General features: G+C 38.5%; 3 protein-coding genes across 4 annotated transcripts in view; 1 reads left to right on the top strand and 2 right to left on the bottom strand.

Annotated features, from left to right (window-relative positions):
- LOC105046288 (protein DEFECTIVE IN EXINE FORMATION 1) overlaps positions 1–8815 on the top strand; it is a 9619-nt gene extending 804 nt beyond the window's left edge. Inside the window, exons 3-13 of one of the 2 annotated variants that reach the window (XM_010924841.3) lie at positions 444–526; positions 866–983; positions 1051–1202; positions 1758–2266; positions 2377–2447; positions 4513–4769; positions 5732–5913; positions 7269–7552; positions 7648–7765; positions 8079–8261; positions 8374–8815. In XM_010924841.3, coding sequence (XP_010923143.1) covers positions 444–526; positions 866–983; positions 1051–1202; positions 1758–2266; positions 2377–2447; positions 4513–4769; positions 5732–5913; positions 7269–7552; positions 7648–7765; positions 8079–8261; positions 8374–8688 — 2272 coding nt within the window. In that variant the 3' untranslated portion in view covers positions 8689–8815. Of the gene's footprint in view, positions 1–437; positions 527–865; positions 984–1050; positions 1203–1757; positions 2267–2376; positions 2448–4512; positions 4770–5731; positions 5914–7268; positions 7553–7647; positions 7766–8078; positions 8262–8373 lie in introns of those variants that run through there. The other variant, XM_029264881.2, reaches the window with a different exon arrangement.
- Positions 8816–12255: 3440 nt separating this feature from the next.
- On the bottom strand, positions 12256–12936 carry LOC105046287 (uncharacterized). The gene has a single exon (XM_073258672.1). The coding sequence runs from the start codon at positions 12724–12726 to the stop codon at positions 12385–12387; it is 342 nt and encodes a 113-aa protein (XP_073114773.1). The 5' UTR covers positions 12727–12936; the 3' UTR covers positions 12256–12384.
- Positions 12937–14318: 1382 nt separating this feature from the next.
- LOC105046286 (uncharacterized) overlaps positions 14319–16747 on the bottom strand; it is a 28206-nt gene continuing 25777 nt past the window's right edge. Inside the window, exons 23-26 of the mRNA XM_010924839.4 lie at positions 15301–15387; positions 15039–15215; positions 14764–14823; positions 14319–14652 (exon numbers count right to left, since the gene is read on the bottom strand). Coding sequence (XP_010923141.1) covers positions 14578–14652; positions 14764–14823; positions 15039–15215; positions 15301–15387 — 399 coding nt within the window. The 3' untranslated portion in view covers positions 14319–14577. The remainder of the gene's footprint in view (positions 14653–14763; positions 14824–15038; positions 15216–15300; positions 15388–16747) is intronic.

Genomic DNA, 16747 nt, shown 5'->3' on the forward strand with positions numbered 1-16747 from the left:
ATCTCTTACGCGGTTATGGTAGCATATAAGAACATCAAGGAGAAACTTAAATGATCTTGGCCTTTGTTTTCAGTCGTTTTCTTTGCAGCGATGTAACCCAATGCAACATGTTTAATTTCTATAACTTCATTGCTGTTATGAGCTGCTATAGTTCAAATGCACGAGCAGAGAGATGTTGTATCATGGGCCTAAAAAGTATGCATATATATATATATATATATATATTCTTAATATATTTTTTAATACAAACATCAATTTGCCAATGTCTCACATATTATCAGAACGAGTTCAGTTCATATGAGCATCTGCATCCTTTTCTTTGGTGTTGAGCTGTGGACCACTCTGTCCTTTTCTGTTGCCAACATTGCAATCTGTTATGATTATGGTTTTAGTTGTCTGAAGATGTGTACTGACATGGATCGGCACTTTCTCTATCATATCAGTGACGGCAAGCTTGAGGTGGTGGTACCATCATTTGTTCATTATTTGGAAGTGCTGGAAGGTTCTGATGGAGATAAACTACCAGGTGCAGTTTGATGTCCCTTTGGACTTGATTCTTCTATGACATCCTTTATTGGCATGGGTTGGTATTAGCACCAAATAAACAATGATCAAATATCACATGAATGGTTTTCCAATTCAGAAACTATCTTTCGTTTGTAAGATATTCCTGCAGTCACTTCCTTTTGCATTTCATTTAAGTTATGAATATGATTTGACATCTACTGGTAAATTATTTAAATTTCAAGAAGAAATTAAATATATTTGAAATTACACTTTGTCATTCATCAGACTTCTTGATTATAGGATGGTGATTGGCATTTAACATTTACACTGTAATCTTTTTTTCCCTCTGCTCTTAAAGGTTGGCCTGCCTTCCACCAATCAACAGTTCATTCGAGTCCTCTCTTATATGATATTGATAAGGATGGTACGAGAGAAATAGCTCTGGCTACTTACAATGGTGTTATTAACTTTTTTAGGTAAGTGAATCTAATCTTTTGCTTGGTGGATTTTTTTCGTTTGAAGCCTGATTTGATTTTTATGTAGGGCATCAGGCTATATGATGATGGACAAACTAGAAGTGCCTCGTAGAAAAGTTCGTAAGGACTGGTATGTTGGATTGCATCAAGAGCCTGCAGACCGTTCTCATCCAGATATTCATGATGATCAGGAGGCTTCTGTTAAGAATGCAATGTCTCGTGAGTAATCAACAATGTCACTATTTTGCCTGCTGATCCAATTATCTAACTTCCCATCATCTCTTTCTCTCACTTTCTTAGCTTGATGAACATGCGTATAAGTAGTCTTGCATGGATCCTGATGTTGCTGAACGTATATATATGTGTGTGTGCATGCATGCATGCACGCCTCTCCATGTGCATGATAGTGAGGTACTATCATCATCTTCATATCATAATGGTGCCTAACTGTCCATTCTCATTTGCATGATTTTGCCGAAACTAAATGCATGAAATCTGTGCTTCCATATCAGATAAGCATATCCAGAAAGTCTATATGTGTCTATGTGTTGTTTTCCTGCAATAACTTCATGTTACGAAAAAAACAACATCATCTCAGTAGTTTCAATACCATGCCTAGTATCAGGTTCTGCTCCTAAAGTGTGTTAGTCTGTTAGATTTGGATATGTGGGACATCACTTCATTTTCAGCTTATCCTTATAACAATGAATGTTTTTTTATATAGAATTATCATACAAATGTTTCAGATGGTCCATGTATTGTATTTTTGTACAGAGATTAATGGAAGCACATCTGGATTAAATAACTCTGTTAAAACAACAGTTGGCAACATTGGCTCTTCAATGAATGTATCCAAGCCAGAGGATGAAAGAAAACGTGATCTTGCTCAAGCAGGGCAAGATAATGGGTTGGTGAACAATTTGGATAATACCACTGTGCATAATGTGTCACTGGGAAGTGCTATAGCAGAGAATACAACACAGTCTCGACGGAGACTTCTTGAAGACAGTGATTCAAAAGGGGCTCAAGAAGGAACTTCTGAATCTCGTGCCAATGATAGTGATTTACAGGCAGCAACTGTGGAAAACAATGAGGTTCTGGAAGAAGATGCTGATTCATCTTTTGATTTATTTCGGAATGCCGAAGATCTAGATGATGAGTATAATTATGATTATGATGATTACGTTGATGAATCCATGTGGGGAGATGAGGAATGGACAGAGGTGGAACATGAGAAAATGGAAGATTATGTGAACATTGATTCGCACATTCTAAGCACTCCGGTAAGCATGACATGCTATTGTCATCCACATAATTAAGAATGGGTAATGATTTAAAAATGAGTTCATCTGGTCTGTAGAAATCTTTCTGAAACTCTGCTTATTTTCTCTAGGTAATTGCAGACATTGACAATGATGGCACACAAGAAATGATTGTTGCTGTCTCCTACTTCTTCGATCGCGAGTAAGACTCCCCCAACCCCACTCACTTGTATAATGTTCTTCTATGCGAATCAAATGGTAAAGTATGAATGCTGGAGCTGATCCCAGATATATAGAATGCTGTTTGTTGGATATAGTTCATTTTCTCCTCTTATCTATGAAGATTGTTTAGAAAGTGCTGCGGTTTAGCAACATGTTAATCACTACTTTGAATTGTTGAAGACTGTCTGGATGTGCTTAATCTGGTTTTTAAATGTTATAAGAATTTTGATCAGCAAAATATAATGGAATTTGCTGGTAAGATTAGTAATTTAGATTTTTCCTACCTCTTTGGACTTGAAACAAGAAGGGATGCATTCTAATTGATCTGTCATCTTTAGGTGTCTTATCTCCATCCTTTTCTACATTATTAGGCTGAGATTCTCTTAAGTCTTAAGAATAATCTTCCTACTATATTGTAGTAAATTATTCCTTTTTAGAGCTGCTCCCACTATCAATGATTATGTTGAAAACATATGTGGCATGCGTCAAATACAATCTAGTTTTTCTTTTCAGAAAAAGGTTAGTCAAACTTGCTATCACTATTAGTGCCATCAAGTTGATATTGAATGATGAACTTGTTCATCTTTTCCTTGCATTCTTGGACTTCAATGTTGCCTATATTGAAATGGAAAAAGTTTCTCCTTGCTTTTCCTTAAAATCATGAATTCATCTTATTCCTGGCTGCTCCAATTGAAATGCAATCTACCACTCTATCCACCTGATACAGAACTGCATGTTGAGTCTTGCAGTGCATGTGTATCCTTGTTTCTTCTACTATGTCACACTACTCAATCCAGTCTTTTATGGTTCTCCTTATACAACTCATATAGACATACTCTTTCCTTCTTGCTCATAGTTGTCATTGAGTGAAGCATCTCGCTACTTGTTAACCTGATGAAAAACCATACACTCCTTTTGAGCAGTCAAGCAATTGTGAACTGCTTGCTAATTGTTGTAGCCCACTTGACACCGTTTGTACTATTAGTGAGTCACCTTTTCAGCTCAGTAACGCAACAATTTAAGTTGTTGACTAATGCTTATAGCGGGACCGTTACAGATTTATATGTTCTTGCTTCCCTCAGTGGCTGCACTGGAGAATTGCCTATTTGTGTCAAATAGAGTTGAAGATGAAGATTTATATGCTGAATTCCAGAGCAGCACTTCAGAATTGAACTTGATTTTTGACACCAAAAGTGGCACCAGAATTGCCTATTCATGTCAAATAGAGTTAAAGACGAAGATTTAAAAGCTGGATTATGGGAATAACTGTTTTATGAGGATAAAGTCTATAAGGATATTAGGCTAGGGATGGAAAACAATGCATTTTGAGGTTACCTGAAAGTATTGCTTTGGATGGGTTTGAAGGATCAGAAAGCAGTGATTTAGCTCTTACCGTTAATATTAAGATTGGTGAAAGTAATACATAGAACAAATCAGGATGTAAACTAGAAAGGGATGCAGCAACTTTGATATAACTTTATCTGGAAAACATCCTTGCCAACTGCAAAAGATACTGTACTGTGATAATCAGCAGATTCTTCAAAGCAAAGATTCAAGTCCTGAAGGGATGTTCCTTGGGACCCCAGGATGAGGTACTATCCCTTGTGTTGAGACAAGGCCGTCCCACCATCGTCCCAACGTCATGATTGGGATGTTTTGGGACATCTCTTGTCCTGGGACAGGGCAAGATGACAACACACCCCTTTCCATGGGAAAACCGGGACAGTCCTATTCCATGGGATTTAAAATCTTGATTCATAGACTAGTGTCTCCTTGAAATCATCACCTTAGAGTTCTTAAGCTTAAGTAGAAGCTAATGCAGGAAAAGTTTTTGGTTAACATTTGTGCTAGGCTTCATTCTTCTCCAGGTTTTCCAGGCATTCCACTTGTCCAAAACTCCATTTGTTTTCAAACTGTTAATTCTACTTGTTTTTTATTTGTTAAAGTTTCATGTCAGCCTGCATATCACTTTTATGCATTGGTTTAACTTTCAATAGAATTCCTTAATAAACCTTGACATCTCTTGTTAATAATTGTAATGACAGGTACTATGATAACCAAGAACATTCAGCAGATTTGGGTGGCATTGATATTGAAAAATATGTAGCCACTGGCATCGTTGTTTTCAATCTTGATACGAAGCATGTCAAATGGACTGCCGATCTTGATCTGAGCATGGAGACTGCAAGCTCCCCTGCCTATATATATTCTTCTCCCACAGTTGTTGATTTGGATGGTGATGGAAATATGGACATACTTGTTGGCACTTCATATGGCTTGTTTTATATTTTGGATCATCGTGGTATGTTTCTTGGCATTATCACATAATTTTGTTTTATCTTCTATTAATTGTATCTGTGCTTTGGTAGTGTTTATTATCGATACAAAAATTATGGTTTCTCCAGTTATGGTCAATATGCAGTCTGGTTTAGCATATTGCCCTTCAAAACTTCCTCACTAAAGTATATCAGTTAGAAGTTGTCTGGATCTTTTTATACATTGCTTTGGTCATTTTTTGTGTATTGCAACTTTTGTTTTTCTTTACTTCTGTTAGTATTGCAGCTGCAAATGATTTTTTCACTTGTTGATTGGATTGCACATAGGTAATATGCGACATTCATTTATAATTTGCAGATGTAACTAGGAGTGCAAATGAGCTGAGCTGAGTTGAGTATTAGGCCACTCAGTCTCAACTCGGTATATTAAGGGGCTGCTTGATCCCTAATCTAGCTCGAACTGAGATTAACGTAATTTATTTGAGCACAGGTTGTATAAATTCTTAGCTGAGCTTTAGGCATGTTTCATATTGCTTCCATTAAGTGCTTTTGTAAGTTCTAAGGCAAAAAGGTACTTCCAAAAAAATGTGTTTGGCAACATCATCTGGAAGGTGCTTTGACAAGAAGTCAAAAACCCCTTTTAGAAGAAGCTAGAAAACCTAGCCTTTTATCTTCTCCTTTTTTTTTATACAGCAGAAGCTAACATGCCCTTAATCAAGCTGAAGTCGTCCTCTTTTTTTTTTTTTTGGGAATCCACAAGTGTTCAGGCAAATAACCCTTGATTTGAAATCTGTTTGAGCTTGGTTCATTTTCTAACTGAGCCAAGCTCCATTGAAGCACCATTGAGCTGATCCTGAGTTACCTTTGAGCAGCTCAGATCATTTGCTTGTTTGCAGTCCTTGATGCAACTCTCTTGCATTATGAATGAGTAGTCTGAGGTTAAACTTGCACTGCATTGACTCATATCTGATATTGTTTATGTGTCTAGGTAAGGTGAGAGAGAAGTTTCCACTTGAGATGGCTGAGATTCAGGGACCAGTGGTGGCAGCAGATATAAATGATGATGGTAAAATTGAAATAGTGACAGTTGATACCCATGGAAATGTTGCTGCATGGACTGCCCAAGGAGATGAAATTTGGGAAGTACATATTAAGAGTCTCATACCACAGGTAAGTATTTTTTTATAATAAACATCTAGCTATGATATTTGCCATTTTAGTTAGTGCGTAGAAAAGGAGAGACTCAAGAAAACCTTAATTAGTGTTAAAGAGTAGGTGAGCAGTTGGATTGATTTGGCCAAAACTCACAGTTATCTGACATCATTGCATCGAAAGGAGAGACTCAAGAAAACCTTAATTAGTGATAAAGAGTAGGTGAGCACTGAGCGGTTGGATTGATCAGGCCAAAACTCATAATTATCTGACATCATTTGCATCCTACAAGTCAATTCATGGTTAGGCTCCTGCATTTGGTTCCCCTATTTGGCTCCACTTGCATCTAGCACATCAGTTTGTTCCCTCAATGTGACTCCACTTGCTGTACCTGATTAGCCTAGTCCTAAACAAGCTCACTCGCCATGTGCCAGCAAACTGGAATCTTGACCAGCATATCACCCAGTCTGGCTTATTGAGAAAGTTGCTTATGTATGAGCCTGGTCCAAACCCTGATATCTAATTTGGTTATTTCCAAATTAAGCTCAACCTCAATCTTGAAAAGAATCTGACTATGCCTTAGTTGCAAGGATATGCCCCTCTGCAAAAAACAATCAGACAAGCAAGATTTTCAAAGCTGAACGGCATGTTGTTAAAGTTATTGGTCCATCCATGGTATGATTATATGATCAAGTTGTGACCTAGTTATGAGCAAAAGAAAACTAAAATTTGGATAACCTCTTATGTGTTGGATTATATACTTTGTTTCTCTTATATGAAAGAACCACTTTTGCCTAGGTCACATGACATTCTTGCAATGGAACAAATTTATAACTCCAATAATGATAGTTAAGATCTTGGTTTGCAAAATTTTGCAACCGACAAATCCTATCCAGCCAAAAGGGCTCTAAAATTGCTCACTTCTTTTGAACTATATGTTCATAGGTTTGGTGCCATTCTATGTCATGAGCCCTAACGGTTTCATATTCTTTGCTGGAAATTCTACCTTTTCATTGGTTTTATGCATTCATATTGGAGCTAGAACAAAAACTTTTCTACGACATTAGTAGGGCCTACGAACCCTCAGACTTCGAAGACAAGGGTGCATGAGCGGACCTGCTTCTTGGCAGGTTTTTTGGGATGCATCTTCTTTCCCTTTATGACATTATTTCACTCATCTAAAATTGAATTTATGATTTCTTCAATGTTATTTTGGACATCTTGTCATATTTGTACATATGCTCCTGTATACGTGTACATGCATGTACACATTGATTGAAATAACATGTCTGCAAGGTTGTTGCTGCAGCACATTCTTTTTATGCTTATGTTGCACTAGCAGTTACCTGTGATTGTCATCAAATTGGTGACAGGGTCCCACCATTGGTGATGTTAATGGAGATGGTCATACCGACGTTGTAATTTCAACAGTATCAGGAAATATATATGTTCTTAGTGGAAGAGATGGTTCACAAGTTCATCCATTCCCATACCGGACACATGGGAGGGTGATGAGTCCAGTTCTTTTAGTTGATCTAAGCACACGTCATGAAAAGTCGAAGGGGCTGACTCTTGTTACAACTTCATTTGATGGTTACTTATACTTGATTGATGGGGCCACAGGATGTGCAGATGCTGTTGACATTGGCGAGACATCGTAAGCCATCACTTCATTTTCAGGGAAAGAAAATGCTTGACTTAATAATATCCATGCAATGCTGTGCTGATATTGTTTTTTTTTACAATACACAGATACAGCATGGTCTTGGCTGATAATGTTGATGGTGGAGATGACCTTGATCTAATTGTTAGTACCATGAACGGCAACGTTTTCTGCTTTTCTACCCCCTCACCACACCATCCTCTTAAGGTACGGTGGAGTTTCTTCTTTAATGTGAATGACAAAAAATCTCCATCTATCGTTGTATGTTTGATGATGTTGTTCGTTTGTTATCACATGTGAAAATGAATATCTGTAGCACTCAACATAGTTTGCATTGATATATAAAAATTCAAGTTCAGCTTGTCGAAGTTAAAATGTTGCCGATCTATTTAGCCTGTGCAAAAGGACCTTTTTTCTTCCTGACCTTTTTCAACTGCTGAAAGTAGCCAAAGTTGCAGGTGAACCAGTCTTACTTCAGCACGATATATTTTGGGATCTTATTTCTGCTGTGTCCTTTCAGGAATGGAGATCATCAAACCAGGGTAGGAATAATGCTGCGTACCGATATAATCGTGAAGGAATATATGTCTCACATTCATCCCGGGCTTTTCGTGATGAAGAAGGCAAACATTTCTGGGTGGAGATGGAGATTATAGACAAATACAGAGTGCCTTCCGGGTCTCAAGGACCTTATAATGTTACAGTAAGATCCATCCTTGTATCCTCAATGACCTCTTGTTCAGTTTAATCGACCATTGAGATCTTATGATGCCTTTTTTTTTTTTTTTTTTTTTTTTGGGATGTTGAACATCTAGACAACTTTATTGGTTCCTGGGAATTACCAAGGAGAGAGGCGCATAGTGGTCAATCAGGTCTACGATCAACCAGGGAAGCAGCGGGTGAAGCTGCCAACAGTGCCTGTTCGAACAACAGGTACCGTGCTGGTGGAGATGGTTGACAAGAATGGACTATATTTCTCTGATGAATTCTCGTTGACATTCCATGTGCATTTCTATAAGCTACTGAAGTGGCTTGTGGTGTTGCCGATGCTTGGTATGTTTGGTATCCTCGTCATTCTCCGTCCACAGGAAGGTGCACCTTTGCCATCTTTCTCACGGAATGCAGATTAGTGGCTTTTTTGTAGAGTTAGCGTACCGTGGGAGAACAATTATAAGAAAGTTTTTGATTTTCTAATTATACAATAGTGAAGACTGACGTTTCATTTAAATTTAATCAACTTGTGTAAAAGTTCTCTTATTCTGGGTGCCCGCAGCTACCCCTCCCGTTTCGGTGCGTATTTTGTTGTAGGAAGTTTTCAGAATTGATGAAATCCAAGGTTAGCACTTTATCACCCTTTCTCTGGTGATGAGAATTAAAAGAATATATATATATATATATATATATATATATATATATATATATATATATATATTCATATTAAACGGTTATATCCTCCCCCAGTCAAAAAAAACAAAAAAAAACAAAAAAAAAAACATTGACGACAGTACGAGAGATTGCACCATCTGTCATGATGCATGACGTGTTAACCAATAATCTTTTAAGATTACTTACCAAAAAAAAATAATCTTTTAAGATTGTAATTCTAATACCAGACACCATTTTAGCCATTTCCCCAATTCATATGAGTATTTTCAAGGCTTTTGAATATTCCAAGGGCCGGGAGATCAGAAGGATATCGTTGCGACAGCCAAGAACCCCGCAAAATTCTGATAGCAGGTAAGGAACGGTCAGAGCTTGGCAGGGGTGATTTCCGAACCAAACCAACTCTGGTAGAAATGAGACCCAGGCTCAGCCATCCTTATGTACCGTACATGAATCCCCTGAATGGCATTGGATTGCACCAAATACGTTTCATGCATCCATCTCACTGTCTCAATGCATCTTCCACTCACTTTATGACCTCGACATTCTTAACAGGGAAGAGATCACCAACTGGAAATAATGAACCACACAGATCTAGAGATATACTTTTCAACCTAGCCTTTCATCTTAAGCAGTGGAACAAGCGGTATACTTGTTTCGTCGGTATTTAAGTATGTAACACAAACAGCAGAAAAAACACAAACACCAGAAGATCAAAGCCAGCCCTCACCAGAACAAAAAGACGACACACTGTTAAGAACCCATGTAATATCTCCCAGACTCCCACAATTATAATTGTCAGTTCCTTTTTTCCTTTTTTTTTTTTTTTTTTTCCCTGTCCAGGCAGGTCAAATCGTTAGGTCTCGCGCAGGCTGCAGATCCGGACACTCCACAACCAGATGAGCAATGTTACCATCAACACACAGACATTGTACCACTCAGAGAAATGGGCGGTACAATAAAATGCTAGAGTCCATCGTTTCACATTACAAAAGAAAAGCAGGTGGCAAAACACAGTGACCAGGTATATGACGTTAAGTTTTTTTTTTTTTTTTTTTTTTGATGCAGGAGGAGGCAAAGAGCCACCTGTCTTTTATTATCGCAAGAAGCAAAAGTATTTGCGTATATGACGTTACGTTAAACTAAGGAAATAGTTGATATTTATAAACAAAGTAAAAAGTATATATTCCCCCAACATGTGCTGGGGAAAAAACCATATGCTGTCTAAGTGGACATCAGAAACCTATCACACCAGGGGCCCAGCCCACAAGTGAGAACCAAGTATTAGCTAGTAAAATTAGCTGTATGATTGAAGAGGGCAATTTCAACAGTTCAATGCACAAACTACAACATGTAACCACCGACCACACACCACCTACTGTGTTATTTAAAGTGCTCAGACTATGATTGATGACGAAACCATCTAGACAGGAAATAAGAGATCCATAGGAGCTTGATACTTAAAGTTACATTCATAAGATTTTTTTTTAAGCAAAAAATAAAAATCTTTATCTAGCTATAGTCATAGATGAATCCAAAAAAAAAAAGTGATTGACATAGTGGTCTAAATTTGGTGTGATTTATTCAGAAGTGCTGCTGCAACCAATGTTTCTTAAATTTTCTATTCATGTACATGAGTCTTTTAACCAACCAGGACCTTTCACATCTCATGTTACTAAAGATTTGACAGAGACATTCTTAATATCTGAAGCCACATCCACAACTACCACTCTAAATTAAAATTATCAGCATAAGCCCCTATCCAGCATATGCCAAGTTTGGATATCCTCATTTTATATTAATATACTGTAATAACTTATGATAAATTTACTGAAATGATTTGTATACTTAACCTACAAGAACTGTTACCTAAAATCAGCTCAACGGTTTAAAATGAACAACAGATTTCTAAATTTCAAGCTTGAATATATGTAAAGACATAAAATAGCAATAAGCATGCATATTTGTTTTTCATATTTAGATTACTTACCAGCAATCTTCAACTAATTTCCCACTCACATAGGTCTTGGATTTAGTTGAGAAATTTTTTTATGAAACTTGAGAGGGTAAAAAAAAATTAAACAAAAGAAACCCTTTGCTGATTAAAATATGGAAGCAAGATGTATCAGATGGTTTCAAACATTTTCTTTCAAATATAAAAGCAAGGAAAGACAAACCCACCCAATCATAGGTTTTCTTAACACTCACGTTAAAAATAAAGCCTCTAAACATATACTCCCCAAGAATTACATTCATTAACTGTGAGAGTAGCATTCGATATTCTCATGGATTTAACGCAAGCTGCTTGTGCATGAGAAGGCTCTCTCAATGACCATCCCTACATAACAAAATAACAATTCCAGAACATTATAAATGCTCGAAAAAACGGCGTTGAAGTCTAATGTTTTCACTCTGTATCTTGCTTCTTTGATATAGAGTAAACAAAGTAGATTTGTCATCTCACTTACCCAACCTTTACTAGAGAACTATTAACAACAAGATCACTCGAGATAAGGAAGTGAAGAGCTTAAAGAAAGCAATATTAAAATCATAATGACCCAGGGCTTAGTTACCATCAGTAGTTAACAGTGCTTTGCTAAACTCATCAATGTCAAGATATCCAAAGTAAGCTAAGAAAATTTCATATCATCAAGAGAAGTTCTGCTCAAAGACTAGTACATACAAACTATGATTCTGTCAACAATCCGCTTTCCTTATTGATCAACTCTTATTAAGTCGATAATACCTTTGAGAGTTGGTGATAGTTTGAAATAAATGTGTTCTGCTCCGTCCTACTGGAATCGATAGATCTTTTTGGTAAATTAGTTCCTCTTTATACTATATTTCTGTAACAAAGAACCCATTATTCTGACCTAAGTCATTGTCAAGATCTATTTCTCCATTCAGTCATGCTTTGCAATTCGACAAAAGAATAATAAAATCCTGGAAAAGAATGGAAGACAACCTCAGATACTGTAAGAAAGAATGGAACAGGATCCAGGAACAATCGCAGCAAGGTTGCTAAGAGACACCACACTAACAAGTAATGCAAGAGCTTTTCTTTGTTTGTGATCGAATCCGGTACTTCTATTTTCCTTGCAAAGCACTTAAAATTCACTCCAGAGATGAAGGAACCAAAGGCATGTGTTACTGGGGCAAGGAAAGGAGGTTGGGGGGGAGATCCAATTATTAAGATCTAAACTAAATCGATGCAAAAGCAGCGAGAAAACGCAAAAAAAAAAAAAAAAAAAAAAAAAAGGGGGGGGGGGAAAACTTCGTCCGAAAGATTTATGCAGAAGACCGATGCATCACAGTTCCAGAAGAGCCGTCGCCATCGCATAAAATTAATCAGGGAATCCGGATGTGATAATAATTACAGGTGGAAGAAGGGGTCACAGCAATAGCAATTAGAGTGGCAAACGGTTACTAAGAAGAGAAGGCGATCAGAAGGCCTGCAGGACGGGCCTCTTGCCGAGGCGCTTGATCTCGCGGTCCATCCGGCCGGTGAGCATGAGGCCGAACATCTTGAGGTCGCAGAGGAGGGACCAGAGAGGGTGGGAGAAGGTGGCGGGGGCGTTGCGCTCCACGAAGACGTGGCTGTACCAGGCGAGGCCGTAACCACACAAGGGCGCGAGGAGGAGGAGCCACGGCTTGAGGAGGAGGAGGGAGGAGAGGAGGCAGAGGAGGGCGGAGAGGGTGCCGCCGAAGTGCCACCGCCGGGTCGACGCCTTGGAGTGCTGGCTCACATAATACGCCCAGAACTCCTCCAGGCTCCGGAAATTCATGTCCTCTCTTCCTCTCTCTCTCTCTCTCTACTCTAGAATATAATCCACAGCCTTTTTGACCCCGGCCGCCTGCTGTAAGCCTTATCCGTTGCGACGATCTTGCAACTTCCAGTTCCAGCGTTCTCCTCTTCTCCGGTGCAAGAGAGAAGAATCGACGGCCGATATCGGGTTTCTTTGTCTTACATTGGGAAACGCGGCATCGTTTGATCGTTGACGCGATGGTGGAAGAGGGCATTATTTTACGGAGTTCGGGTTGCACGAAAGCATGATCTTCTTTCGCGACGTCTCCGTTGGATCGCACCCTTCACAGATCGTCAAGCACTCCGAAATCCGTCGTTCATCTCGAAGCCACCATTGCGCGATCCAACGGTAGGTTCGCCCTCTTCAAAAGCGTGACCGACCGCGACAAGCTGGCATCTTTCACGCATTGGTATTTCTCTCGGGCTCGGGCAACCCGATGTTAACCTGCTGCGGTGGGGCCCGACTTATTTTTGAGTGATTATCGTTTCACTTAAAAAACCATCCAAGTTTTAGCCAAGGCTCAGGCAGTGATAGACAGAACATCATGTTCTACATTCTACAGTAACACCCTACAGACTTTTTTACAATGAGCAACTACATGCAAAGAGTAACCACTTGCAAGGAGACAGTATGGTTTCAGACGTGCAAGGCGAATGCCAGATCGAGCATCTGAAACAGCATCTGCAATGATGAAACAATAAAAGCAGGTGCAATCTAGTAAACATAACCTTTTGAAGAGTGACGCAGGTTTCTTTTAGACCATATCATGTAACATATCTACGCCCTTTCCAGGAGCTTTGAGTCATCTATTGTTATGCATCCCTTGTGGTAGGACTTGGCCTTGTTACAGATTTTGGTGATATAAATCAGCTCCTCCTCTCAAAACCTACTGGGATGGCACCTCTAACGGTAATTTCTCAGATTTCCTTCACCCCATTCAGCCGCATTATTTCTAAATGCATGCTGCTAGGGTTGTTACGCTATAAACAAACTAGTTTAGTTTTATTTGCCTCCAACAATTCCAATTGCGGGCCACGTGCCTGCTTCTTGTGATTAAACCTCCATACTGCACAATTCGCTCTCTACCAATTCAACGTTCGGTCCTTCACAGGTTCCAAAGGTTGATCTCAACCAGAAACAAATTTCAATCCTGAGATTGGAGACCCTACCCTCTGCAAGTTGTCCTTGTAATAGTGTTCCCAACTACAGGCTACATAGATAGCTGGGGCCAAAAAGGATTGGGGAGAGAATTGACTCACTTAAAAATTGAAGGAAAAATCGATTCCATGCCATCATTCCCTAAACCCGCAATTCCAAACAAAAAATTTATAAACGAGAGCACCAGAAAAGTAGTTCAAAAGTCATTTGATTTGTGCTGGTTACAAGAAGGATTAATCTGCAACGTGAGTGAGTTCTACATAGCCCTTTGTCAAACCCAAATTAGATAAAAAAGCCAGTCCACAACGATCATAGTTTTCGAACAGCACCCCTCTTGAGCGGTATAACTAATACAGCAAAAAACCATTGGGATGGGGGCACCAAGGGTTAAAAAAAAAAAAAAAGGCATCATTAAAAATAAAAAAATAAAAAAAATTTTAAAAACTCATTTACAAGTGTGCCGCAATAAGCATCATATGGAACTCACGTGTGACAGGAACAAAAGTGCAGCTATCATCTACTCTTTGACGTGTTACAATGGATTGACCGATAAGACCCAAGAAAAGGCAAAGCAGGGCACATGCCAGACTGAGAGAACCATGGTGCGGGATTTCTGATTCCAAATTTATCTTAGAAGAAGGGTACCAGCTTCAGCAGAGAGGCTAATAGACATCAAGATGAACTGACATAGAGAACTGGAACAAGTCCAGCCATTTTCCCATCTCTCCCAGGCCGCTTTTTCCTCACCTGTAACGAAAGAACCATGATCCAGCTTTAATTACTGTTTTTAGTTTGACTACCACATTCGTTGGTGTCAGATCATATCACAGATAAAAGAAATGACTTCTATATACTTACATGGTACCAACCATCAACCTCATAATCAATCTCAACCTCTTCGCCAGCAATCAAGCTTAACTGTAAAAAAAAAAATACAGTTTAAGAATTGTGATCTTTTTCAGGAGAATTGTGTTTAATCTCTTACAAGATACACCTAAGAAACCAAGAGAAAATTATTGCATTAAGTCAGAGAGCAGAGCATCAAGGTTACTAGGCATCTTCTGGAAGCAAGCATTTCTGCAGAACTGAGACGGCAATTTTGGAAGAATCTACCTATCTAAATGTGGACTTACCTCATCATCACCACCAGCAGTGAAGTCATACAGTGCTTTCCCAAACTGTGGATTCTCAGAACCATCTGCATCATCCTGAGAGCCAAAAGTCTGAGCCTCATGCCCAGCTAAAGGGTTCTCAAAGGATTCAAATCTCTGCAGAACAGATGTTGAATATGATGGTGGTTCTTCCCTGATCTGAACATGGAGCAAAATTATAACTTGATGATTCAACTGGATATGAAAAGATAGAGACAACTTGAAACTTGAAAGTAAGTCTGACCGGAGATCCTAGACCCTCAGAAGTTGATGATGGACCACCAAAGGAAGTGTTGCCGAGTCTACTTGAAGTGGCTGCTGACCTTTGCTCCTGATTGGATTTAAGTTCATATGGGTTAAAATTTCTCTTTATTTAACTATGAGGTAAGTCTCTATTGAAGTGCTTGATATTTCACTGCAGAGTATCTACTTTATCTCACATGGCAGTGAATTTATATCACAAAGCTACTCAATCTCTTCTTGTACTCACATTTTGCAAATATAAGTTTGAAAATTAGGTGTTCATGCCTATTTTCAAATCAAGCTGATGCCATGTAGATGAGATAAGATTCAGTTCTACGTTTAAACAAGCTTAATGCCATGTAGATTAGACGAGGTTCAGTTCTACGTTTAACAAGGTCAACCAAGCAAGGATCAACAAGGTCCCTAAGTCCCTCACATCCTAGATGGGTAGTTGGCTACAGTTAGAATATTATATAACCTTGCAGGTATAATTATAATAACCTTGCTGGTTAAGCTTAAAACTTCAAAAAATTTACATATGAGCTACCCATGCATCTGCGACAATATAATTGATCACAGAACCAAGCACAGTAGGGGCATAAAGAGAACTGATGTGATTCACACAGTAATATAACTAATTATGCAAGAAAAATTCACTATTTGCATCCCTTTTTTTTTTGACAACACAAGATGGTTTAAATTCAATTAATGATGAATCAAGGCAAAATTCACATCATATTTGCATACTTCTGCTCCGTATTGAAGGGCAAATTGTTCCAACACAAGCCTGGCATTTCACACCATTTGTCTGAGCCCGATTTCAGAAAATATTCGCATGCATAAATGCGTAGATGCATACAACTTGAGCAGAAATTCATCATTAATACAAAAAAGGGTGGGACATCCATCCATGTGCTTGATATGGTTTTTTGCTTGACATACACATTACCATTACGCTCTAAAAAAGCATGGTCTAAATGCTGCAGAAAACTAATTGGTGGTAGGGCCACAAATAAAGATGAAGACATAGGAGAGGCTTAAAATATATTCATGCACATGCAAGGGTCTTAATAGATGTCTGCATTTAAAGGAGAAATTATCACAAAAATCTTAATAAAAAGTTTTCTGCAAAGTTTTCATGAACAGAATGATATCTGTCCTCTTTTTAGAAAGGCAAAATAAAGGGCACTCAATATTTTTAGAGAAAGACATCTGTAAGAAGGGGGGAAAATGTTGAAGCATCCAAGTCTGGAAGCGAGCTTTTAGAGTGCATGCAAACCTTAGATACATAAGCTCAGAGTAATGTATATAATGTTGACATTTGTAGTTTGGAAGCATCCAGAAGCAAGAGCAAGATCCTGAAGTACAATACTTGCAGAAAGGCTTCTGCAATTAAGCCATCATAATCAAACTACATATTTGAATTCCCTATCTTCAGAATTCAAATG

The sequence above is a fragment of the Elaeis guineensis genome, chromosome 5 (assembly GCF_000442705.2).
Source record: "Elaeis guineensis isolate ETL-2024a chromosome 5, EG11, whole genome shotgun sequence".
Lineage (NCBI taxonomy): Eukaryota > Viridiplantae > Streptophyta > Magnoliopsida > Arecales > Arecaceae > Elaeis > Elaeis guineensis.

Excerpts from the sequence above, each read along its gene's own strand:
- LOC105046287 (XM_073258672.1), bottom strand. The coding sequence starts at position 12,726 with ATGAATTTCCGGAGCCTGGAGGAGTTCTGGGCGTATTATGTGAGCCAG.